The 26,769-nt window shown below is 43.3% G+C and overlaps 1 protein-coding gene across 1 annotated transcript in view; it reads right to left on the bottom strand.

The window, feature by feature from the left end:
- Positions 1-351: 351 nt before the first annotated feature.
- Positions 352-26,769, bottom strand: part of LOC140428408 (phosphatidylinositol 3,4,5-trisphosphate-dependent Rac exchanger 1 protein-like) — a 303,808-nt gene continuing 277,390 nt past the window's right edge. The window contains exons 34-40 of the mRNA XM_072514826.1: positions 18,672-18,815; positions 17,962-18,067; positions 16,915-16,981; positions 16,078-16,268; positions 7,050-7,152; positions 6,852-6,919; positions 352-4,817 (exon numbers count right to left, since the gene is read on the bottom strand). Coding sequence (XP_072370927.1) covers positions 4,775-4,817; positions 6,852-6,919; positions 7,050-7,152; positions 16,078-16,268; positions 16,915-16,981; positions 17,962-18,067; positions 18,672-18,815 — 722 coding nt within the window. The 3' untranslated portion in view covers positions 352-4,774. The remainder of the gene's footprint in view (positions 4,818-6,851; positions 6,920-7,049; positions 7,153-16,077; positions 16,269-16,914; positions 16,982-17,961; positions 18,068-18,671; positions 18,816-26,769) is intronic.

Here is a 26,769-nt window from a genome sequence, read left to right on the forward strand (position 1 = left end):
AATGCCTGGCACTTGCCGCTTATCAGCCCAAGCTTGGATATTGTCCAAGTCTTGCTGCATTTGGACATGGACTGCTTCATTATCTGAGGAATTGCGAATGGTGAACATTATGCAGTCATCTGCGAACATCTCCACTTCTGACCTCATGACGGAAGGGAAGCCATAATCTTGTCAAAGGCAAGATGTATGAATATTCTTGATGGTTTTAAGTCTATGTTAACACAAGCAGAAATAAATTTGAAGTTGATCCTGATTAGTTATCTGTCCAGATAATATTGAAGCAGAGTGTGCTGGGTTTCAATAAACCCTTTCCCTTCGAGACAGTTGCAGTAAAAAGTTGGGACAGCTTCATGAGTGTGATGAAATACTTTATTGGTCACAAAGTAGTTACATTACAAGGGGTCTACAATTCTTACTTCCATAATGTCACTAAATGTCTCCAATGACAGGATTTCAGTAATTCAAAGGGAAAGCTTCAGAGAAAAATAGGGAAGGATGCATTCAAACAAGATAATGTTCAACCACTGATTCAACTGTTGCAATTCAGTCATATCTCTGGGGCTCTTCCTCAGTCCACAATGACTAATAGTCCCATTTCCTTTGCACATGTGTATGTGCCATTGATGATTTCCTGATGTGCATCAGCAACAATTCTAGTCTCAGTGGCCACGTTTTGAATAAAGGAATCCCAGTATTAAAGTAGTTAGTGCACCGAGAACGGAGGATGTCGCCCTCTCAGCATATGTTCCATTCCCTGAACAACACTAACTTGTTTTTGCAAAGAATTGATAGTCCGCAATGTGCTTATTTAAAAGTGCCATTAATCTACACTGTGCAAATGCATTTCGGCTCTGTGATTGGCAGAAACTAGTGCAACAGATCAAAGATGTAAACAGAAAATGGCTTAACAAAATCTTTGTTACAAAAAACTACATAATTTCATTACGCCAACTTGTGTCATGTAAAATGGTTAATGTACTGGATATTGAACAAGAAAGCATGCGCTGTGATTGACTACCAATGCTGTAGATATTTTGGGACAGAAAGTTCATTAAATACAACGAAGCTCAATTATTAAATGAAAACAAGATTAAAGGCACATCCAATCCTCAACAGTAAATAAAAATTTATTTGCTAACATGTTAAATCTGACAATCTAACTATTTCAATAAAATAGCATTTAAAATTAACCACTCACTGTACAACTGTAGAATTACAGAAGAAAAACTACATCATCAACCTGATTTATTTACAACATTAGCAAAACAATGGTTACAAGCATTATACACAACAATGGCTTTGTCAAATTGTAATAAGTCACTGAATGAAAGTACACCTCTTCCTTGCTGGTCTTTGATAATGAAAGTATTGCACTGGTAATGACAGAAACTGTTACAAGGACTTGGTCCCTTAATTAAATCAAGAGAAATGATTGTCTTAATTTTACAGATCTGTGAATTGATATCTTCCAAACAAGAGGTGCAATCTAGGACTTAAGTGAAACAGAACTGTGTTAATGTTCCTGAATGTTTAAAACAAGTAATTGCATCATGCCAGCAAACAGAGCAAGTCAGAATAACAATGTACCATTCTGTTTGCACAGAATTAAGCATTTTAAATTGAGAGTGTAACTGTATGTACAATTTTTCTATTAACAGATATTTTAGTTATGACAATAGATTACTACTTATCCAAATTCAAATGAATTCATTCTCCGCTGAATTTAAACAACATATTATATAGTCAATATTTAACCCAAATACAGGCTGAGCAGACAGACATCAAGCCACAGAAAGCTACCAAAATATTAATTTGGACTAACATGAAATTTTTAAAAATTGACTGGGTCAATAACAAATTTTTCCTTCAATTTCGAGTAAGTCTGACACACAATAAGCAAAGGAAAAAAGATGACTTTGTTAGCCACATTAAATTGATCTGCCACGTTATGCAATGCAGGACATACAAATTGGGTGGCAGTTAAAAATGCCCATTATTTCTTAATTGGGTTTACTGCGCAGAAATTTACCCAAATCTATAAAGGACATTGTTTGGTGGCACGGTGGCACAGTGGTTAACACAGCTGCCTCATGGCGCCGAGGACCCGGGTTCGATCCCGTCCCCAGGTCACTGTCCGTGTGGAGCATTCTCTCCATGTCTGCATGGGTCTCAACGCCACAACCCAAAGATGTGCAGGATAGGTGGATTGGCTATGCTAAATTGGCCCTTAATTGGAAAAAGAAGAATCTATAAAGGACATGGTGACTCAGCACTGCTGGGCTAACAAGTCGTTCGTGGGTGGAAGGAGAATGTCTTGATCACTATCCAGTGGGACATGGTGGAAAGCACGCATGTGTCCACATTGAGTGCGTCAACAAAAAGAACATTCTGCCAGAAATCCCCATTTCCCTCATACCCAAAGAAAGATCACTTGCAGGAGGCAAGAGGATGGCCAGCATCTATGTAATCATACCCAACAAACACCTTCAGGAAAAAAAACAAAAATTGGGAAGAGGAGGAATAAGGAAATGAGAACTGACCATGCATTTCATCAAATTCATCACAATAGACACAGTCTTACTAAGGTGGCACTGTAAATTTCCAGATCTGTTACAGCTCTGCTGAGTAATACAGGATTAAATTACTACCAGAACAGCATTGAAGACACCCAATGCAGTTTAAATAAACAGCCTGTGAAGAGGAAGCAGATTTTCTCTGTTGAAATATTGGCATTTATGGGTTTTCACATGTATGGCTCAGCTGAACTAAGCATCTTGGACATTGCACATCGGTTAAGTCTCACATTTCTCAATTTACACTGCTTCAGTGAAAATGGAAAAGATGATTAATCGGGGTGATGCAATGGTCTGTTCTCTGAACGGATTGGAAATCATGGAATTCTGAACTGGAATTAAATCAGATGCAGTTTCTTCACTTTGCTTATAGCATCTTCCCCAATTCTAAGCCAAAAGTTACTTTAAATCACAATTTAAAACATATGTACAAATAAGTAAAGCTACACTCATTCGGTATCTGCTCAGCCAGTAAAATGTTCAACATAATCTTTAAAACAATTGCAAGAAGATATTTTACATTTAAAAGAAAATAGTTCTAATCATAGAATATTTACCTTGTTAATACTGAACAAATTTTCAACCTAACAAAGCAGGTTAATTCCAGGAGCTTATAAGTCTAGCTTTAAGGCACTATCAACAGGCTTCAACATTTAACCAATTAACCTGATGCCCTGAGACAACTGCTTCAACACTTATCTATTGTGCAAATAGACAGAATTTTTAAAAAAGTTAATACTAAAACCAAAATGCTTACAAAAAGGCTTCTTGCTGTTTGTGACATAACACAGAACAAATATTAGATCAAATTAGATAGCTTTCAAATAATTCTACCCTAAATATCAGCAATTTCAAACTGAAAAGGTGGAGATGTACGGAGGCTAAAATAACTTAGCCTATGGTCTGTCTTTTTCTTCATGACATGTCTGTTAGACTCCAATTCTTCCCATATTTATCCAGCTCTTGACAGCTCTGTGTGTCAATTGGTATTGTTGCAGAAGCATTCAGAATTAAGTACTGTACTTGGTAAACACAAGGTTTCATGACTGCAACCTCAAGAAATGTATTTTATCTTTTGTCATAAAATAGTTTAAAGCAGAATAGAGGCAAATTAATGTTGGAGATTTACCAATTGTTGCTCAATATAAAATACGGATGCTAATACTGTCAGCCAGTTCCAACTGTTGGGAATAACATCGTTTACTGACATAATTTGTAGGCTTTTATGTAGGAATCTGCAAGTTTCAGTCAGAATTTATAAAACATAAGTGACAAATTTGAGGTGGTTTTGATTATTAATGCAATCCCATCCTAAAAATCCAAGGGATTAGTTTACATTTTGCATTTGAACTCAGTTTGTGCTGCTAATGGCTGATTTCGGAAAGTAAATGGAAAATTGAACTATTGATTCAATAGAAGAACAAACACAATCTGGACAATTTCAGTGAATGACATTCAAGCTGTCTTAGAAGCAACACAAAAAGCATAATACCATAGGGGGCATTATAATCAAGAGAATTTTTACATGGTTCATTCATTTAAAAAATGAATCATTAACCGTACAGGATACGTCAGGAGCTCTGGAAAAGCAGAATGATGGAGAGCCTTCTGTAGCTACACAACATATGATAGCTGTGTGTACAGTACTGTAGATGGTCTCAAGAGTACCTTATGTAATGAGTACTTTATAAAAGAAACAGATACAGCTTCTCTGCTAACTCAACAACCTATTTGCATCGTATCTTCTACTTCAGTCAGGCAGTTAATATCCGAAAACAAGGCCCGTGCATAGTCATTAACTTGAGATGTAAATGTAAATCAGTAGAATTCCAATGCTGAGAAAAGATGTGCTCAAACCCATTACTACACTGGCACAAACCAAAGATGTAAAATGGCATGCATGATTAGGCATTTGCATACCTAAAGTTCTTAATTTTGTAGCTGTTCTATAGGTTGCTATAACAATATATCCAGGAGCTGACACAGAGTGGGACAGTCAACTATCACTGTGCTATTAATGGAAATTTGGGCAACACAGCAGTTCTGTTTCAGTGCTACTTGCTATAACTGCCGTTGTATTGTGCATACACAGACACCCCACAGTTTGACTGTAACAAAATACAGACACAACAAAACTGTACAATGTCTAGCAGCGCTAGCTCTCTGGAAATTATCAGGCAGTCTTTGCAAAGAAGCATCTTTCATAAGTCTCCATCGGAAGGTGGTTGACAGAGCCGGTATAGTCTAAGAGGAAACAAAAAGAAATTAGCAATGAAGTGCATTTTCGAATTTATGGTCGATGTTATTCCAATGGTTAAAAAAAATAAAAGCAGTACATTCCTTCAATATGCTAAGTGGAGATGAGCACAGTCCAAGCTGGTCTTTGAATTTTCGGGCCTTCAGCACAGCTGATTATATACTGCGCAGGTTATAAACACATAACACTGAATAGGACAAGAGGTGAAACTGTTCTTTGGTGCTAGATTTCTGCGTTGTTAATCTAATTGCCTAATGAAATCAGGTCATATCCCAGGCTTGTAATTACGGAGATCAAAGGCAAATAACCATACACATACAGAGTTGTAGAACAGGTAATTCGGCCCATCATAACTGTACTGACCCTCTAAAGAAGCAATTCACCTGCTGCCATGCCCCTGCTTTTTCCCCATAGTCCTGCAAAGCTTTTGTTTTATGGCTTGATTCCAACTCATCTGGGCCAGAATTTTTCATACACAGTGAAGTTGACTTTCCTGTAGTTAATTATCTCTACTTAGATTGTTTCTTGTCCTTATCCATAGCCAACCATTGATCATTAAATATTCCCCTGCCAACACTCGATCCACTTGGCCCACCTCATTCCCAAGAACCACGTCTAGTGATGCCTCATTTCTTGTTGGACTGGAAACATACTGCTGTGGAAAATTCTCCTGATCAGAGTCAAAAACCCTCGTCTCTCTTAGTCCTTTACACTCCTACATTCCCAGTCTATGTTTGGAAAATTAAAGTCCCCCATTAAAAAACAACTTGTCTGGGACATCATCACGCTCTAGCCCTGCAATGCTCTCCATAATTAATTCTGTGACCCCTCCTCCATTCCTATCTTTCTGTAAAACCTCATATCCAGGAATAACCAATACATGGCCCTGCCCTCCTTTAAACCAGGTCTCTGTTATCTAAACATCATATTTGCACATGGCTCTTATAGGACTGAAGGAGGAAATTTCAGAGATAAGGAGGCAAAGCCACAGGAGGATCTGAAATCAAGAATGAGAATTTTCCAAGCAAGGTGTTGTCAACATGGGGCAGTGAGCACAAGGGTGACAGGTGAACAGAACAGAAAGTTAAGATATGTGCAGCACAGTTTTGAATACGTTTAAGTTTCTGGGGGGTGGAAGATGGGAGATCGACCAGGGTAGCACTGGAATAATCAATCTAATGGTAACGCTAAATAGCTGGCTTATAATGCAGAACAAGACCAGCAGCGCGGGATCAATTCCCGTTCCAGCCTCCCCGAACAGGCGGCAGAATGTGGCGTCTAGGGGCTTTTCACAGTATCTTCAGTGAAGCTTATGTGTGACAATAAGTGATTATTATTATTATTACACAGGCACGGATGGAGATTTCAGTCACAGGTGAGCTAATACAGGGGTGGAAACAGACACTCTTTTGGGGCAGAAAGCACAAAATGTGGCCGGTAGCACAGCTAAAGGCCAAATAGATTGCCAAGATTGCAAACTGTCAGGTTCTAGGCAATGACCAGTTTGTTGCAAGGACTGAAATCAATAGTTTTAATCTTCCCATTATTTTGTTGATGGTGTAGGAGGGGATGAAGGATAGAATCTCTAAGGACGCCAGTGGGAATAGCGCAGGAGCAGAGACATTTGAGGAGGATGGTGTGGTCAACCATTTCAAAGACCGCCAACAGGTCCATGAAAGAGAAGGGGGAGATAGTTGGCAACGGTCACAGGATGTCATCGTTTGTGATTTTACGGAGGGATGGTTGTTTAAATGTTGAGGCAGGATCGGCAGTCTGATTGGAGGAGCTCAAACATAGGATTGCAGAAAATAAAGGCATCAATTTGGGAGCAACAATGCACATTCAAGGATGCGAGAAAATAACACTTTGAGATACTGTGAGGAATATTTTACATTCCTAATGTTGAATGGCGAAGGTAAGAATTCTGAAAATGTTGTTCCGAGCTGAACTAGAAGAACTAATGGAGTAACTTCTCAAATCTGACACATAAGATATTACTAATATAAGCATTTATAATTTACCTTGGTACAGATTGTGGCATCTGATCCATTACTTTCAAATTTTTGGCTGAGTTCTCAACCCTCGCACCCTACAGAAATAAAAAGAACCATTGTTCTCAAATAAGGGCAATTGGACTGCACACTCACCACAACAGTTTAGAGTTTAAAACAATTAGGCACATGCCTTGAATCCGCTCAATTGGTCTTTGAGGATCTTACCTGTTTTCTCATAATGTCTGTGGCCTGCATGATACATCTAGGTAAGAGTCCATGACTCCGAGCCAAAATCACTGCTTGTTCCAGGGTCACACTTAAAGTGCTCCTGAATAAAACCAAAATATCAGGACAATTACCATAGAGTTGTCACCACAACAAAGGCAAAACATCTTAGGCATGATCTGCTCAGGCGAGGAGTAAACAACTGAGCTGATTAATACAGCAAATCTCACTAAAAAAGGATCAAATCCTTTTTAATAATCCATTTCATGCTTTGCTGAAGTAAATTCACCAGCCGACAAGGTTTGAATTTCGGTCCCAAGGTCACAAAAACTAAAATGATGCCCTGCCCTCCTCCCTACAAGTTCAGAAACGTAAATCAGTTAGTTAATTATACATCAGAAAATGTTGATGTTATTCCTACTAACATGAAAACAGACATTTATTATTGCCTGATCAAAGTGCTGAAAATTTGTAGCCCTTTTTCGGAGAAGTCAGTATGTTCGTTCAGCTTCAGAGCTGGGCAATTACCGAAGTGTGCAAAAATGTTGAAATTAGTTTGAGCAACACATTGCTGTTGTGTCTGGGCAATCCGGTACATGACATAAATCACACGATGATTGTGTGGTTGGACCAACTGGAGGCTAAAGCACTTTGGAATCGGCAGATTAATGTTATGAATTTGAACAAAAATACGTTTGAATTGTGCACTAACATTTTCAGTAATGTCTGATTTAGTACGGCACAGGCAATACAAATGCAGTACACTCGGGCCAACTAACTTCCTTTACATGAGATCTATGATCTTTCATAAATCATACTAAACAGCACCAATATGATAACATTAATCTGTGAAACCCAAGAGTTAAACTTGAAGCTTGCATGACAGTCTTGATAGAAGAAAATATAACGTGTGAGAATGCAGGATAAAACATGGGATGCACTTTGCAAGTAAAACTGAGTGGCAAATACTCTGAAAATACTCAATAACTGCAGATCACCAGAGAATGAAAAATGTGAGGTGTTCAGTTTTCGATTGCAAGCTCGGCAGTGCCAGCTGTAACATGCTGGCTTCACCACATTTCTACACAATGCTAGATAATAAAGACATAGGGCGAGATTCTCTGTTTGGGAGACTATGTTAACTGATTTACGCTCCCAGATCAAGAAGCAATTCGTAATCCTTAGCCATGCAAATGTATGCATGGCGAGGACTGCGAGGGATTCCAGAAGGAATTCCGCTATCTGGATGCTATTTTGAGCAGGCGGCCGATAGTGAGGTCCTGTGGCTGGCCAGCTCCGCAGCGTCGCAACTCAGCCCCCACCCTCGGATTTTCTGGATCCCTCCCTTCCAACCCATCCCCTCCCACAGAGCCTCCCTAAATAAGAAGACCCTCCAAAATCCCCTTAAATAAAGGGACCACTCTCCAGAGACTCCCTTCAGGAGTTACCCCCTTTGACCCACCGCGAGGTTCACCACATCAAGGCCAGGTTTGCCCATACCTGTAGTAATCCTTGGCCATGTGATTCACGGCCAAGAGGACCAAAGAATCACGCGGGCCCAGAGAAAATGGTGCCTGATCCACTAAATGGATGCCGATGTGTCTTAATGACCCATCCTCCTGCTGGCGCGGGGCACGAACCTCGATCCTGTCATAATATACATCAGTACATTATGGTGCAATCACATACACACACTGATGGACATGCAGTAGGTTCCCAAGTGCTTCATTTCCAATTAATTACTTTTGAACTGTAAGTAGACAAATAGAGCAGCCAATGTGCTCACAGCAGCTTCTCAGTGAGACAGCAGTGAGATGAATGATCATCTTTCTTTAAGTGGTTTCGGTTGAGGGAAATATGTTGGTCAGGGCACAGTTGCTCTGTTGCTCTTTTAACACTACCGTGAACAGGCAGACAGTGCCACAGCTCAACAGCTAAACTGGCACTTCAGAAAATAAATTTTCCTGTTGAGGTTTCACTGCAACAACTCTCCCACGACAAACGTACACACCAAATCCGATACCAGGTTCACTGAGCTCCACACAACAGCTGGTGTTTGATTTGCACTAGTCCACAGGTGATAAGCAGTGCCCATCACTTATTCATCTCACCAGTGGCCATCAAGGATTCTCAAAATGTGTAGCATTCACAGTGCTGCAGAACATGGGGCTCATCTCCATTGTGATTGAATTCTGCAATGAAACCCTACTGGAATTTACCAAGACTAATGAGCATCGAAGTCGGCCCATTTATCTTGCACAGGCAATTATACAAACAGCACCGCATTAAAAGTTGGAAGCGGAGGTTTCCGGTGGCGCTCGCGAGCGGAGTGGCTGCGTCGAGAAGAGGCTCTCGCCGGTCCGCGATATTTCGGACTTTTTCGGGGGTTTCCCAATGGTTCTTTCTTCCTGGGTTTCTTCGGCCTTTGGGGCCTGAGGGACGGGCGTCGGGTCGGTCTGATTTGGAGCCGGTGAGGAGCCCCGCGGGAGTGTCCGGCGGCGGGAGTGGGAGGCATCGATCCAGAGGTCGGATGCGTGGGCGGAGCTTGACACGAGGCGAGGCAATCGAGGTGGCAGGCCCGAGTCCGGAACGCGATGTAGGGGGGGATTAGAGCACATTGGGTGGCTCCCACTGAAAATGGACCTTTGAGCAGTTTGAAGTCCGGTTCCCGGGGGAAGAGACTTTTTGATTTTGGAATTTTTGAAAAAACATTTTTGAAAGTAATTATTTATTTATTTCGGATTGAAGAAAGAAAAAAGAATAAGTTGTTAGAGGATTCAAAAAGCAGCTAGCAAGAAGGAAGAAAACCCGGGTTCACCGTTGAATGAGAAGGCCAGCAAAAGCGCTGGCAAGATGGCGAATGCCGGACCGCATGGTGGAGCCGCACTACGTACGGTGGAAAATATGACCGAGGTGATGGCGGTGGAGCTGGAGAAGCAGTTTGCGAAGCATATGGAGGCTTTGACGAAGGAGACGGCGGTCACATTGAAATCATTGGTGGAGGAGGCAATCGCCCCGGTGAGGGTAGCTGTGGCAAAGACATCGGCCGGGGCGAGAAGATGGGCAGCACGGTAGCATAGTGGTTAGCACAATTGCTTCACAGCTCATGGGTCCCTGGTTCGATTCCCAGCTTGGATCACTGTCTCTGCGGAGTCTGCACGTTCTCCCCGTGTGTGCGTGGGTTTCCTCCGGGTGCTCCGGTTTCCTCCCACAGTCCAAAGATGTGCAGGTTAGATGGATTGGCCATGGTAAATTGCCCTTAGTGTCCAAAATTTTCCTTAGTGTTGGGTGGGGTTACTGGGTTATGGGGATAGGGTGGAGGTGTGGGCTTGGGTAGGGTGCTCTTTCCAAGGGTGGAAGAAGGGCGGGTAGAGGGTTTAGGGGCCCCAATCGAGGTGGAGGAGCTAGATAAGGGGTTGGGGATTATGCAGGCGGGCAAGGCCCCGGGGCCGGATGGGTTCCCGGTTGAGTTCTACAGGAAGTTCTCTGAGCTGTTGGGCCCATTGTTGCTGAGAATCTTTAATGATGCGAAGGAAAAGGGAATCCTTCCCACGACGATGTCCCAGGCTTTGATCTCGCTTATCCTCAAGCGGGATAAGGACCCACTGCAGTGTGGCTCTTATAGGCCGATTTCGCTCCTCAATGTGGATGCCAAGCTGTTAGCAAAAAGTTTGGCCACCAGGATTGAGGATTGTGTCCCGGAAGTGATACATGAGGACCAGACGGGGTTTGTGAAGGGCAGGCAGCTGAACACGAACGTGCGGAGGCTCCTGAATGTGATTATGATGCCCTCGGAGAGGGGTAGGCAGAAGTGGTAGCGGCAATGGACGCGGAGAAGGCCTTTGACCAGGTGGAGTGGGAGTACCTGTGGGAGGTGTGGGAAGTGTTTGGTAGATTTGGGTTTGGGGAGGAGTTCATAGGATAAGTTAAATTGCTGTACCAGGCCCCAGTGGCGAGTGTATCGACGAGCCGGCTGCGGGCAGGGTATTTTAGGTTGTAGCGTGGTATGAGGCAGGGGGGCCCTTTTGTCCCCCCTGCTCTTTGCCCTGGCGATTGAGCTGCTGGCCATGGCGTTGAGGGAGTCCAGAAACTGGAGGGGGTTGGTTCGGGGGGTGGGGGGGGGGGGGGAGGAGGAGGAGGAGGAGGAGGAGGAGGAGGAGGAGCACCATGTCTTACTATATGTGGATGACCTGCTGCTGTACATTGCGGATCCGGTGGAGGGGATGGGGGAGGTCATGCAGACCCTTAGGGAGTTTGGAGACTTCTCGGGATATAAGCTCAACATGGGGAAGAGCGAGCTGTTTGTGGTGCATGCGAGGGGCCAGGAAAAGAGGTCGGAGAAGCTACCACTCAAGATGGTGGAGATGAGTTTTCGGTATTTGGGTATCCAGGTGGCTAAGAGTTGGAGGGTCTTGCATGAGCTCAATCTGGCATGGCTGGTGGACCAGATGGAGGAGGACTTCAGGAGGTGGGACATGTTGCCACTCTCCCTGGCAGGTAGGGTGCAGTCCGTTAAGATGACGTCCTCCCCAGGTTCCTGTTCGTCTTTCAGTGCCTGCCCATTCTCATCCTCAAGGCCTTCTTTAAGCGGGTAAAGAGGAGCATTATGGGATTTGTGTGGGCAAATAAGACCCCAAGGGTTAAGAGACTGTTCTTGGAGTGCAGTCAGGGGGTGGTTGGCGCTGCCGAACCTGTGCAGCTATTACTGGGCAGCGAATGTGTCTATGATTCGGAAGTGGGTAATGGAGGGAGAGGGGGCGGCGTGGAAAAGGTTAGAGGCGGCGCCCTGTATAGGTACTAGCCTGGGGGCACTGGTGACGGCACCGTTGCCACTTCCGCCGACGCGGAATACCACGAGCCTGGAGGTGGCGGCGACATTGAGGATTTGGGGGCAGTGGAGACAGCATAGGGGGGAGGTAGAGGCCTCAGTCTGGGCTCCGATACACGATGACCTAGGTTCTTTCCAGGTAGTATAGATGGTGGGTTCTTAAGCTGGCACCGGGCGGGAATTAAAATGATGGGGGATTTATTCATCGATGGGACTTTTGCCAGTCTGAGGGCGCTGGAGGAGAAATTTGGGTTACCTCCGGGAAATGCCTTTAGGTATATGGAGGTTTGGGCGTTCGTGAGAAAGCAGGTAGGGGAATTCCCACTGCTGCCTGCCCGAAGGATACAGGACAGGGTGGTTTCGGGCGTGTGGGTCGGGAGGGTAAAATATCGGAGATATACCAGGAGCTGTAGGAGACGGAGGAAGCCTCGGTGGAGGAGCTGAAGGGCAAGTGGGAGGTGGAGCTGGGTGAGGAGCTGGATGAGGGCCTGTGGGCTGACGCCCTGGGCAGGGTCAATTCCTCCTCATCTTGCGCCAGGCTCAGCCTGATCCAGTTTGAAGTGGTGCACAGGGCGGATAGGACAGGGGCGAAGATAAGTAAGTTTTTTGGGGTAGAGGACAAGTGTGTGAAGTGTTCGGGGAGCCCAGCAAACCATGCCCATATGTTTTGGACATGCCCGGCGCTTACGGAATTTTGGAAGGGCTTCGCAAAGGCTATGTCCAAGGTCTTGGATACTTGGGTAAAACCGTGCTGAGGGATAGCGATATTTGGGGTATCGGACGATCCGGGAGTGCAGGAGTCGAAAGAGGCCGGAGTTCTGGCCTTTGCCTCCTTGGCAGCCCGGAGAAGGCTCTTGTTAATGTGGAGGGACGCGAAGCCCCCAAGTGTAGAGGCTTAGGTCAACGACCTGGCGGGGTTTCTTCGGTTGGAGAAGATATGGTTTGCCTTGCGAGGGTCCTTGCAGGGATTCTCCGGGTGGTGGCAACCGTTCCTTGACTTTCTTGCGGAACGTTAGGTGGAGGTCAGCAACAGCAGCAACCGGGGGGCGGGGGGGCGGGCTGATGTCTTTTTCTTTTTGTAAGGGGCACATGCCCCATTTCGCTTTGAGATGGGTGTTAAATTGTCAATCGTTTAGAGGGTTAAGTTGTTTTGTTTTGTCATATTGCCCGGTTTTCTTTGTATTATTTTCCTTTTTCGAGTGTTTTGTAAAAATTATTGAAAACCCTTGAATAAAAACATTTTTTTAGGCCCATACCACTTCTAAACGTGGACGCAAAAGTATTGGCGAAGGTACTGGCGGGTAGGCTGGAGGAGTGCCTCCCGAAGGTGATAGGTGAGGATCAGACGGGGTTCGTGAAAGGGAGGCAGCTCTTTTCAAACATTAGAAGGGTATTGAACATTGTTATGGCACTGCAGAGGGAAAGGAAACAGAGTTGGTTCTGGCATTGGATGCTGAGAAGACGTTCGACCAGGTAGAATGGGGGTACTTGATGGCAGTTCTGGAGCGGTTTGGGATTGGACCAAGATTTGTGAACTGGGTAAAGCTATTATATAAGGAGCGGAAGGAAAGTGTCCGCACAAACCACATCAGCTCAAGATACTTTTCTCTCCACCGTGGGACTAGGCAGGGATGTCCTATGTCCCCCCCTGCTGTTTGAACTCGAGATTGAGCCGTTGGCCATCGCATTAAGAAGTTTGGGGGTATGGAAAGGAACCGTGCGGGGGGGGGGGGGGGGGGGGGGGGGAATAGAGCATAGGTGTCCTTGTATGCAGATGACTTGCTGTTATACGTGTCAATAGAGGGGAGCTGCTTCGAGTGTTTGGGTCTTTCTCGGGATACAAACTAAATCTCAACAAGAGTGAGTATTTTGTGGTGTCTCGGCCAGGGGTGGGGGCAGGGGTGGGGGAGCTGCCATTTCATAGGGCAGGGACTCACTCTAGGTACCTGGGGGTGCAGGTTGCCCGGGAGTGGGCTGGGGGTCCGCAGGTACAACATCTCTAGTTTGGTGAGGAGAGTGAAAGCTGATCTGGGAAGGTGGGATGATCTCCCTCTGTCACTGGCGGGTCGGGTACAGGCGGTTAAAATGAAAGTGTTGCTGCGATTTCTGTTTATTTTTCAATGCCTGCCGATTTTCCTGCCAATGGCTTTTTTCAGAGAGATTGAGGGAAGAATTCCATCGTTCATATGGGGAGGGAAGGTGACCAGAGTTAGAAAGGTTCTACTACAGAGGGGAAGGCAGGCAGGGGGTTTGGGTCTTCCGAACCTGATATATTACTACTGGGCGGCGAATGTGGAGAAGGTGCGGAGCTGGGTCAGAGGGGTTGATTCCCAGTGGGTCAGAATGAAGGAGTTTGTGCAGGGGGTCGGGATTGAAAGCGCTAGCAACAGTGCCGTTCCCAATAGCCCCGGGGAAGTACTCAGGGAGTTCGGTAATAATAGCTTCATTAGGGGTCGGCATGTGGCGCAGTGGATAGCACTGGGACTGCGGCGCTGAGGACCTGGGTTCGAATCCCAGCCCTGGGTCACTGTCCGTAAGGAGTTTGCACATTCTCCCCATGTCAGCGTGTGTTTCACCCCCACAACCCAAAGATGTGCAGGTTAAGTGGATTGCCCCTTAATTGGAACAAAAAAATAATTGGGTACTCTAAATTTAAAAAAAAATATATAATAGCTTCATTGACAATTTGGAGGCAGTTTCGCCAACACTTCGGGTTGGGGGCAGGGTCAAAGGAAATGCCGATTCGGGGGAACCACAGATTTGAGCCAGGGAGGTGGGATGGAAATTTTCGGAAATGGGAGGAGAAGGGGATTAGGACACTGAAAGATTTGTTTCTGAGGGGTCGGTTTGCAGGATTGAAGGAGCTGGAAGCGAAGTATGGGCTGGAGCAGGGAGAAATGTTTAGATACATGCAGGTTTGAGATTTTGGCAGAAAGGAGAGACAGAGCTTCCTGGTGGAGCCGGCCTCCACATTGCTGGAGGAGATGCTGACGACAGGGGGACTGGAGAAGGGTGTAGTGTCAGCGGTTTACGGAGCTATTTTGGATGAGGAGAAGGTGCCACTGGAAGGGATCAAAGCAAAGTGGGAGGAAGAGCTGGGAGAGGATATGGAGGATGGGTTCTGGTGTGAAGTGCTCTGGAGAGTGAATGCCTCCACCTCATGTGCGAAGTTGGGGCTGATACAGCTGAAGGTGGTATACAGAGCACACCTCACGAGGGTGAGGATGAGCCGATTCTCTGAAGGAGCAGAAGATGTGTGTGAATGTTGCGGGAGGGGAGGGGGGGGAGCTAATCATGTTCATATGTTTTGGTCCTGTCCAAAGCTAGAGGATTACTGGAAGGAGGTTTTTATGGTAATTTCTAAAGTGGTGCACGTGAAACTGAAGCCATATTCGGGGTGTCGGACCAGCCAGGGTTGGAAACGGGTGCGGAGGCAGATGTTGTAGCCTTCGCTTCGTTGATCGCCCGAAGGCGGATCCTGGTGGGATGGAGGGCAGCCTCTCCATCCTGTGCCCTGGCATGGCGGGGGGACTTGTTGGAATTCTTGACTCTTGAGAAGGTTAAGTTTGAACTGAGGGGAAGGATGGAGGGGTTCTACAATTCATGGGCATTATTCATCATGCACTTTCAAGAACTGGATAACATCGAACATTAGTTGAGTGGGGTGGGTGGGAGGGTTGGGGGGAGGGGGACGTGTGTGTTGATGGTGACTATGGGTGGTTCCTGATTCCTTTTTGTTATTTGTTTATGTGAACATGCGGGCGACTGTCTGGGGTTTGGTGGGAGGGTGGAATCGTTGTTATTGATATGGGGATTGACATATTTGGTACTGATTATTGTTTATTGTTGGTGGGTGTAAATTTGGGAGAAAATGTGAAAAAGGAGGAGAATAAAGAAATTTTTTTTTTAAGTTGGAAGTGTAATTTTAATTTCCTGTCTTCTGGCCTTCCTCCACTGAGAGAAACCATCTTTTCAGTCTGTGCTGCATATCACTCAGCTAATATATAACAGTGACTATGAAATCAAGATCACCATGATAGCAGCATGAGTGAGTCACACAGATTTATTCCCCAAATAAATGTAAACATGAAACACACCCCACATCATTGGATACTGATATTCTGACAGTACAAATTTTGTAGCATTCCAAGAGTGAACAAGCTGGGAATGTTCTGTTTTAGCAGGAGGTATATCACTTACCTTTGTATACCAGTGCTGCACATAACAATCTGACAAGCTCCAAGCCTGTTGCAGAGCTCAGACGATATTGGCAAGGTTGCTATTCCAGAAGCAGAACTGCTTGAGCTCACTGAGGATGTTGAATGCTTTGGGCCGATAGACAACTCCATCAGTCGTCGAAGTTCCTCCAACGCGTTGAGGGGACGTAACAGCTGCATATTTTTAAAAATAAAGTGGTATGTACAAGTCTGGTTAGTGCCAATACTTTAAGTGCAAGGAACTCCACTTTATGTAATATCTGGGCCCCCTTCACAAGTTTTTTTTTAAATGGCTAGGTTTTTGCCTCTTGTAATGTTTAAGTTACAGCAATCAATGCAACAAGCACAACTCAATATACATTTTCCAAACTGAGTAATTACACATAATTGAAGGGACAGGAAGAGGTCAGTCAACCCAGTGTGTGCATACTGGAGTTTATGTTCTACACAAGCCTTCTCCCACATCAGCTGATATCAGCATATTCTTTTGTTCCTAATATACTTGTCAATAAGAAATCGTAGGCAACATGGGCTTATCTTGGTATCACTTAACATGTGAAATGCAAGTCAAATATAGACATAACATGATCGTGCAATAAAGAAAAAGGAGAACGAATAACATAGTATTGTATGTCACTGTCAAACTTGGCATGGCACATTAAACAGAATTTACAACTGGTTTATTTTTATTGGAGAAAGATTTCTAATTACTTAAACATTCTAATTTCTCAGTTTTCCGTTAAATGCAGGGTACTCAAAATCATGCAAGCTGCTCAGTTAGGAACATGACAGTGTACTGAGACCACTAGAGGTATCTTACCTGGTTTATCTTTACAGCTGTCGTAGAAGAGTCAGAAGGTAAATTAGACCTTTCTAGATAAAAAGCCCTATGGAGAGATTGTTTAAAAACTTAGACTTGGATAAGTTAGGTGTTAATTATGCAGTAGAAACAGTTTTAAAATCTGTTTATAACACTGGGCTTATCCTTGAATCTGGACAGCCAGGTTACCTACATCAACAGATCAGTCATGGCTACTTTTCCTTTCGCATCTTTCTGGTGAATTATTGTCCTCACAAAGATAAAGTATGTCAGTGTGAGAAAATGTGTTGGATTTTTCTTCGAAATGCAAAAGTAAATCTCCCAAATGCTGTCCTAATATGCCTTCGTACCAACTCTAGAATTCAAACTCTTTGTGTGCCATTTTTAGGTGCTTCTATTTTGTTCCCTCGAATAACTGGTCACCACCAAAACCTGCTTGCCAAGGTTGGAATTCAAGCTTAGGTTAGAATGGGGGCGAGGGATATGTCTGATTTTCTTTTCTATTTGTTCATAGCTTGCGAGCATCACTGCAAAGCCAGAATGTATTACCCACCTCTAACTGCATTTGAGAATGTGGTGGTGAACCACCTTCTTGAATCATTGCAGTCTGCATGGCGCAGATACTCAACAGTGCTGTTAGGGAGGGAGTCCCAGGGCTTTGACTCGGGGACAGGGAAGGAATGGCGATGTGGTTCCAAGTGAGGATCATAAGTGACTGATGTCCGACGTTAATTTATCATATTACCAAGAAATATTTTTAATCACTTTGAATCTTGCTTTCCTTCTTAATTGCAAAGAAAGCTCAGTCTTTTTAATGTGAAGTGGAATAAACGTATCTAAATTTTGTCCAACATGGAGTTTTCCATGTTGTATGCAGTATTACCAGAAGGATTAAATGCAGATCAGAATTTGCACTACCCTGGTCCCTAAACCATAGGATCTTGGGGTAGAATTGTTGAACCTCTTGATTTGATCAGAATACTTTCAAGGAATGAACTTCCAAAAAAGTTATTTTTTGTAAATTCACTCTGCACGTAATTAGCTTACCTGAGTTTTCGATAATAATGTTTAACTTTTTCCAGAGACGATGAATTGATCTGTTGTTGAAATTCTTCTGCTGAAACATTTTCTGGAGAACATTGGTTCTCAAGAGCTACAGAGTAAAAATGCAATTATTACTATCTTGGTCTAGAATCGTGTTGTGGTTGCCGGAAATATCGTCACCATACAAAACCACTCATTAAGAGCAAAAAACAAGCCTTCCAGGGATGATAGCAAAATGCTATACTTCAGAATACTATTACATCAAAGAGCAATAATTGAACCATGAAGATGGATATTGATTTTTTTTCTCTTCAATTCAGATTGGTTTTACTCAAATCATTCATTACAAGGTTTTAATGAATGCAAATTGTTATCAAGTATCAGTTTACTCTTTACAGTAAGTAATGTTTTACTCAATCCAGAATTGGCCAATTTGGTTTTAAGCAACTTCATGCACTAGATAGCATTCGGTTGCAATTTAATTTCATGTTCACAAAGAAGCACACTTCAAAAGCTGTGACAGATTGCAATTAAAATGCAATTCATGATCAGAGAAAAAACACACTAATAGCACATATCCCATGACATTAAGCATTTAATACATACAAGAGAGAGTTTAAGAAAAAGCGTAATATGTACACTACAAAAAACATTTTGCTACATTATACTTACGCAAAAGGATAACTGCAGTGCTTATATGAAAGTAATTTTACCTTGAGTGAATAGCACGGTGTGTAGCTTTAAATTTCCCCCATTCTGAAACTTAGAAGGCAACTCTGCAAAGTTCTGGCTTTCGAGGTAGAAGATAACTTTCAGTGCTTGCCGGCTTCCATCAACATGATAAGTGATGGAGCTGTCTGCAAAATAAAATCAAAATCAACACTTGGGAACTGTTCTGGTATGACATGTTAAGGTTACATATTCTTGCAGATTCTTCCTTCTTCGGCCACTGAAACAACCTCGGGCTAGGTGGTTGTTAAACCCCAAAAGGCAGCAGTTCCTTTAGACAAAGTAAAAGAAAACAAATCGTATGTATTCTTCAAAGTGTGCTGGGAAGGAACTCCGGGTATATAAACAAGGAAAATAGGAGGAGGCCATTTGGCCCTTCGAGCCTGCTCTGCCATTCATTATGATCCTGGCTGATCATCAAGTTCAATATCCTGATCACGCCGCCCCCCCCCCCCCCCCATGTCCTTTGATCCCCTTCATCCCAACTGCTATATCTAACTGATTCTTGAAAACATACAAGGTTTTGGCCTCAATTACTGAGGCCATTACTGTAGTAACAAATTCCACAGGCTCACCACTCTCTGGGTGAAGAAATTTCTCCTCAACTCCATCCTAAATGGTCTACCCCATATCCTCAGACTGTGACCCCCCCCCCCCCCCCCCCCCCCCGCCCCATCATCGGGAACATCCTTCTTGCATCTACCCTATCTAGTTCTGTTAGAATTTTATAGGTTTGTATGAAATCCCTCCGCATTCCTCTGAACTCCAGTGAATACAATCCTAACTGACGCAATCCCTCCTCATACATCAGTCCCACTATCACAGGAATCAGTCTGGTAAACCTTCACTGCACTCCCTCTAGAGCAAGAACATCCTTCCTCAGATAAGGAGACCAAAACTGCACATGATATTCCAGGTGTGACATCACCAAGGCCCTGTATAACTGCAGCAAGACATCCCTTTTCTGACCTCTAATCCTCTCACAATAAAGGCCAGCATGCCATTTGCCTTCTTTACTGCCTACTTTACCTGCATGCTTACCTTCAGTAACTGGCGTACAAGGACACCCAGGTCTCGTTGCACATTCCCCTCTCCTAATTATTGACAATTCAGATAATAGTCTGTCTTCTCGTTTTTGCTACCAAAGTGGATAACCTCATATTTATCCAAATTATACTGCATCTGCCATTCATTTGCCCACTCATTCAACTTGTCCAAATCACACTGAAGGATCTTTGCATCCTCCTCACAGCTCACTCTCCCACCCAACTTGGTACCATTTGCAAATTGAGATATTAATTTTGTTACCTCACCTAAATCATTAATATATATTGTGAATAGCTGGGGTCCCATCAGCGATCCCTGCTGTACCCCACTAGTCACTGTCAATTTGGAAAAAGACCCAGGGCCAACCAGTTTTCTATCCATCTCAATGCACTATCCCTAATCCCATGTGCTTTAATTTAGTATGCTGATCACTTACGTGAGACTTTGTCAAAAGCCTTCTGAAAGTCCAAATAAACCACATCCGCTGGCTCCCCTTCATCAACTCTACTAGTTACATCCTTGAAGAATTCCAGTAGATTTGTCAAGCATGATTTCCCCTTCCTAAATCCATGCTGGCACTGTCTGATCCTGCCACTATTTCCTAAGTGTTTTGCTGTAAATTCTTTGATAATGGATTCTAGAATTTTTCCCACTACCAACATCGGACTCACTGATCTATAATTCCCTGTTTTCTCTCTACTTCTCTTTTTAAATAGTGGAGTTACATTAGCTACCCTCCAATCTGCAGGAACTGTTCCAGAGTCTATAGAATCCTGGAAGATGACCATCAATGCATCCACTATTTCTAGAGCAACTTCCTTAATTTTTTTTTAGGATGTAGATTATCAGGCTCTGGAGATTTATCAGCCTTCAATCTCATCATATTCCATAACACCATTTCTCTACTAATATTGATCTCCTTCAAGTTCCTCCCTCTCACTAAACCCTGTGTTCCCCGACATTTCTTATTTGTGTCCTCATTTGTGAAGACAGAACCAAAGTGTGTATTTAGTTGCTCAGCCATTTCTTTGGCCTCAATTATACATTCCGCTGTTTCTGACCGTAAGGAACCTACATTTGTCTTTGCCAATCTTTTTCTCTTCATGTACCTCTAGAAACTTCTCTTCACGTACCTATAGAAACTTTTTAGTCAGTTTTTATATTCCCTGCAATCTTACTCTCGTACTCTATTTTCCCCTTCTTTGCTGAATTCTAAACTGCTCCCAATTCTCAGGCCTGTTGTTTTTCTTGGCCAATTTATATGCTTCTTCCTTGGATCGAATACTATCTTCAATTTCCATGCGCTCCTTGAATGCTGGCCATTGCCTATCCACTGTCAGCCCTTTAAGTAACCTTCCCCAATCGATCCTAGACAACTCTCGCCTCATATCATCGTAGTTTCCTTCATTACCATTCAGGACCCACGTCTCAGAATCAACTACGAATCAACTCAGAATCTAGTGAATACAGGCCCAGTCAATGTAATATCTCTCATACAACAATTCTGCCATTCCCGGAATCAGTCTGCACTCTCTTTATGGCAAATATTTGCTTTCTTAGATGAGATGACCAAAACTGAACACAATACTCCAGGTATAGCCTCACCAAGATCCTGTACAGCTGCAGTAAGACATCCTTGCTCCCGTACTGAAGTCCCCCTGCAATAACAGCCAACATACCATTGCCTTCCTAACTGCTTCCTGTACCTGCATTCTTGCTTTCTGTGACTGGTATACTTGGACACCCAGGTCCCTTTTTACTTCAACATTTCCAAATCTACCTCACGGCCTCCTCACCACTCACATTCCCACCAGGTTTTGTGTCATCAGAAAACTTGGAAACATTACTTTTGGTTCCCTCATCCAAATCATTCATGTATATTGTGCATAGCTGGGGCCCCAAGCACTGATCCTTGCATGACCCCACTAGTCACCACTAACCAATTCAAAAAAGACCCATTTATTCCAATGCTCCAATCCCTGTCTGCTCACCAATTCTCAATCCATGTCAATATATTACCCCCAAGCACTTTAACCTTGCACAATGACCTCTTTTGTGGGACTTTACCATTTCTATCCTAATAGTTACATCCTCAAGAAACTCCAGTAGGTTTGACAAACATGGTTCCCTTTCAAAAATCAATGTTGGCTTTGTCTAATCCCATTGCTATTTTCTAAAGTGGTTGACGCTTAAATGTCCTCCGGACAGTTGATGGCCAGTTCAAGCAGCAGCATGGTGGGGCGGCACTGTGGCGAGCACTGCTGCCTCACAGCGCCAGGGACCCATTTTTGGTTCTGGCCTTGGATAACTGTGTGGAGTCTGCACATTCCCTCCGTGTCTGCGTTGGTTTCCTCCAGCGGCTCTGCTCCACAGCCCAAAGATGCACAGATTAGGTGGATTGACCATGTTAAATTGCCCATTAGTGTCCAAAAAGGTTAGGTAGGGTAATGGGGATGGGGCGGGCGGTTGGGCCTGAGCAGGGTGCTCTTTCAGAGGATCAGTGCAGACCTCGATGGGCCGAATGGCCATCATCTGCGCTGTAGGTATTCTATGATTCTATAAAGGGCAATTAGGGATGGGCAACAAATGCAGGATTTGCCAGCAATGCCCACATCCCCAGAGTTGAAATGGGCATTTATTTAAACGAGAGTCTACGAAGGTCAAATGGTGGGAGACGTTAGGGGTGAATTTCCCCAGTAATATATTAGGAAGCCTTATAAAACCTTGAGGTAAGGTGATCCCCAACATGATGTTTTCATCCCAGAATAGAAAGTCCAGCAACAGTGCAGTCCAATTGAGCATGTTATATATTTAAATGTCAAAGGATTGCAGCCTAAAAGCTTTGGGGAGGAGGACTTCTGTTTAATAGCTAAAATTAGACTTTGTACATATAGATCGACATATCCACTACTGACATTTTTTCCATTTCTGGAAGCAAGGAGGTAATATTTCAGAAGTCTATTTTACAGTACAAATAGGCTTTGATACTACATTACAAGCAATTCACCCCCATGGAGTACGATGAAACTCTGCCAAAGTTGGGCTGCGCTTGTTGATGAAACTTTCCACAGACAACATCCACATAGAAGGGGAAATTTAAATCTGCTTATTTAAACAGCGAAAACTGCAGCCATTAAAGTCCTCTTGAACAAAGCAAAGTGCCACAGAACATGTAAATATTTTCTGGAAAAGATCAACCAGTATGAATCAAATATATGTAAAACATTCAGGAGGACATTTGTTTTTAAATGGTGCAATAAGTGACAGCTACTGCTGAACAGCATCTGTGGTACTGACTTTTTTTAAGACAAGTGCAGAGTCTCAATCCCTCAGAAGAAAATGTTAATTTCTTCCCCCCCTCCTTATTCTCATCTTATTGCCCCAATCTCTATTTTCCTTCCTATGTTTTAAATAAACCTTGGCTTGCAGTTTGTGCCCCAGTGAAGACACTTCAATCCGATGTATTGAAAAGCCCCATTGCTGCTCGAGCTACTCAGAGACGTTACAGATCACCTCTAGAGGGCGGCACATTGAAACAGATGTTGACTGAATGAAATTCTCCACTGACCAGCCATAAAAAGTCTGTGTATGTGATGTGAATGGTGAAAGCTGTCACTTCATCACTGAGAAGAAGGTCTGAGCCATGGATGGCATGTATAATTAATGCCGAAAAATGACAATGTGAATGATCCAAGGCATTTTTAATGTGCAATTTGGGCAGCAACTTGTAGCGAAGAGATAACCCATGAGCTGCAAACGGCATAAATTGCTGAACAATTTGTGACCCTGACATTATATAACAGCATCTTACTCTTGTCCACCCTGTGATTTTGATGAGATTTGCGCATCTGCAGATTAATTGGCCATTAAACGTGCCAGTGGAAGTTAAGTCTAGTAACATAGTAACAACACTTTTCATGGCATGATAATTGTCAATGATTGCCAATCAACCTCTCTTTCCTGGAAAGTCAACAAGTATGGTCTCATCTCTTAAGGCTGTTATTGTGGGTTTTTATATTTTCACATTTTCTTACTTTCATCTCTCTCTCAGTCCAACCTTTCTTTCGCTTTCCATTTATCTATCTACCAGATTTGACATATTAGATTGAACCACAAATTCATCATGGTCAGCCTTGACAATTTATCTCTCAATCATTCACCTCATTGGTGAAGGAGAAGCAATATTTATCTTGCTGTTCACCAAGGTTCCCTGTTGCCCTGGCCACACTCATTCCAGCTTGCATGTCCAGCAACTTTGGGAGGAAACCTTCCACCTAAAACTTGTGAGAACAAGTCTAACTAATAGAGTATACTGCAAGCTAGCTTACTTCAATAAAACCTGGGGCATACAATTTTTCTTTTAGACAACATTGCTGGAGCATGTGTAAGCGAAACATATGTAGAGCTTATTCCTCTAGTTAATAATTAAGTTAAACTGTGGTAGATTCTTAATCCTTAGTTCAATTGTTAGTCGGTAATAGATAATAGACTGTTTCATTCGACCCTAATCCAGATTTGGTAATGAAAATAATTCATCGTAGTCCGTTTTCATTAGTCGCAACAGGGAATATTAAGGGCCGTTTCAAACCAGTGTACTGTGCAGTTGGCATATAAATCTTTCAATATTAAGCAAATGCCCATTGCTGAAAACCTACTTCCATTTCAGCAACTGATTACACAATGAATATGCCCTCAAAACCATTTTCTCTGGATATTTTAGTATTTCAAAACCAGAAATTTTGAAAGAAACTTTTTTCCCCCGAAAGTGCTGAGCATAAAATTCATAATGCCAGCAAATTGCTCAACTTCAAAAGTTTTATCTTTATGCGCCAAAGTTTGGCCTACACAATAATCCAGATGCATTATTGTTATTTAACCTCGATTATTTAAGGATGACATCCGGGCAATAGTAAGGGATGACATCAGTGCTATGGAGGATACGGTTGAATCCATTTGGGTGGAAATCAGAAATAGTAAGGCGAAAAAGTCACTGATAGGAGGAGTCTATAGGCCACCAAATAGTAATATTATGGTGGGGCAGGCAATAAACAAAGAAATAACGGATGCATGTAGAAATGGTACAAGCAGTTATCATGGAGGATTTTAATCTACATGTCGATTGGTTTAACCAGGTCGGTCAAGGCAGCCTTGAGGAGGAGTTTATAGAATGTATCCATGATAGTTTCCAAGAACATTATGTAATGGAACCTACGAGGGAACAAGCAGTCCTAGATCTGGTCCTGTATAATGAGACAGGATTGATTAATGATCTCATAGTTTGGGGTCCTCTCGGAAGGAGCGATCACAATATGGTGGAATTTAAAATAGAGATGGAGGGTGAGAAGGTAAAATCAAACACTCGTGTTTTGTGCTTAAACAAAGGAGTACAATGGGATGAGAGAATAAGGTAGGCTGGGAGCAAAGACTTTATGGTGAAACAGTTGAGGAACAGTGGAGAACCTTCCAAGGGATTTTTCACAGTGCTCAGCAAAGGTTTATACCAACAAAAAGGGAGGACGGTAGAAAGAGGGAAAATCGACCATGGATATCTCAGGAAATAAGGGAGAGTATCAAATTGAAGGAAAAAGCATACAAAGTGGCAAAGATTAGTGGGAGACTAGAGGACTGGGAAATCTTTACGGGGCAACAGAAAGCGACTAAAAAAGCTATAAAGAAGAGTAAGATAGATTATGAGAGTAAACTTGCTCAGAATATAAAAACAGATAGTAAATGTTTCTACAAATATATAAAACAGAAAAGAGTGGCTAAGGTAAATATTGGTCCTTTAGAGGACGAGAATGGAGATTTAATAATGGGAGATGAGGAAATGGCTGAGGAACCGAACAGAATTTTTGGGTCGGTCTTCACAGTGGAAGATACACTAAGGAGATAGTGATCGGCAAGCTAATGGGGCTAAAGGTAGACAAGTCTCCTGGCCCTGATGGAATGCATCCCAGAGTGCTAAAAGAGATGGCTAGGGAAATTGCAAATGCACTAGTGATAATTTACCAAAATGCACTAGACTCTGGGGTGGTCCCGGCGGATTGAAAATGAGCAAACTTGACACCACTGTTTAAAAAAAGGAGGTAGGCAGAAAGCGGGTAATTATAGGCCAGTGAGCTTAACTTCGGTAGTAGGGAAGATGCTGGAATCTATCACCAAGGAAGAAATAGCGAGGCATCTGGATGGAAATTGTCCCATTGGGCAGACGCAGCATGGGGTCATAGAGGGCAGGTCGTGCCTAACTAATTTAGTGGAATTTTTTGAGGACATTACCAGTGCAGTAGATAACCGGGAGCCAATGGATGTGATTTCCAGAAAGCCTTTGACAAGGTGCTACACAAAAGGTTGCTGCATAAGATAAAGATGCATGGCATTAAGGGTAAAGTAGTAGCATGGATAGAGGATTGGTTAATTAATAGAAAGCAAAGAGTGGGGATTAATGGGTGTTTGTCTGGTTGGCAATCAGTAGCTAGTGGTGTCCCTCAGGGATCAGTGTTGGGCCCACAATTGTTCACAATTTACATAGGTGATTTGGAGTTGGGGACCAAGTGCAATGTGTCCAAGTTTGCAGATGACACTAAGATGAGTGGTAAAGCAAAAAGTTCAGAGGATACCGGATGTCTGCAGAGGGATTTGGATAGGTTAAGTGAATGGGCTAGGGTCTGGCAGATGGAATACAATGTTGACAAATGTGAGGTTATCCATTTTGGTAGGAATAACAGCAAAAGGGATTATTATTTAAATGATAAAATATTAAAACATGCTGTTGTGCAGAGAGACCTGGGTGTGCTAGTGCATGAGTCGCAAAAAGTTGGTTTACAGGTGCAACAGGTGATTAAGAAGGCAAATGAAGGTTTGTCCTTCATTGCTAGAGGGATGGAGTTTAAGGCTAGGGAGGTTATGCTGTAATTGTATAAGGTGTTAGTGAGGCCACACGTGGAGTATTGTGTTCAGTTTTGGTCTCCTTACCTGAGAAAGGACGTACTGGCTCAGGAGGGTGTGCAGAGGAGATTCACTAGGTTAATCCCAGAG

The sequence above is a fragment of the Scyliorhinus torazame genome, chromosome 8 (genome assembly GCF_047496885.1).
Source record: "Scyliorhinus torazame isolate Kashiwa2021f chromosome 8, sScyTor2.1, whole genome shotgun sequence".
Taxonomy (NCBI): Eukaryota; Metazoa; Chordata; class Chondrichthyes; order Carcharhiniformes; family Scyliorhinidae; genus Scyliorhinus; species Scyliorhinus torazame.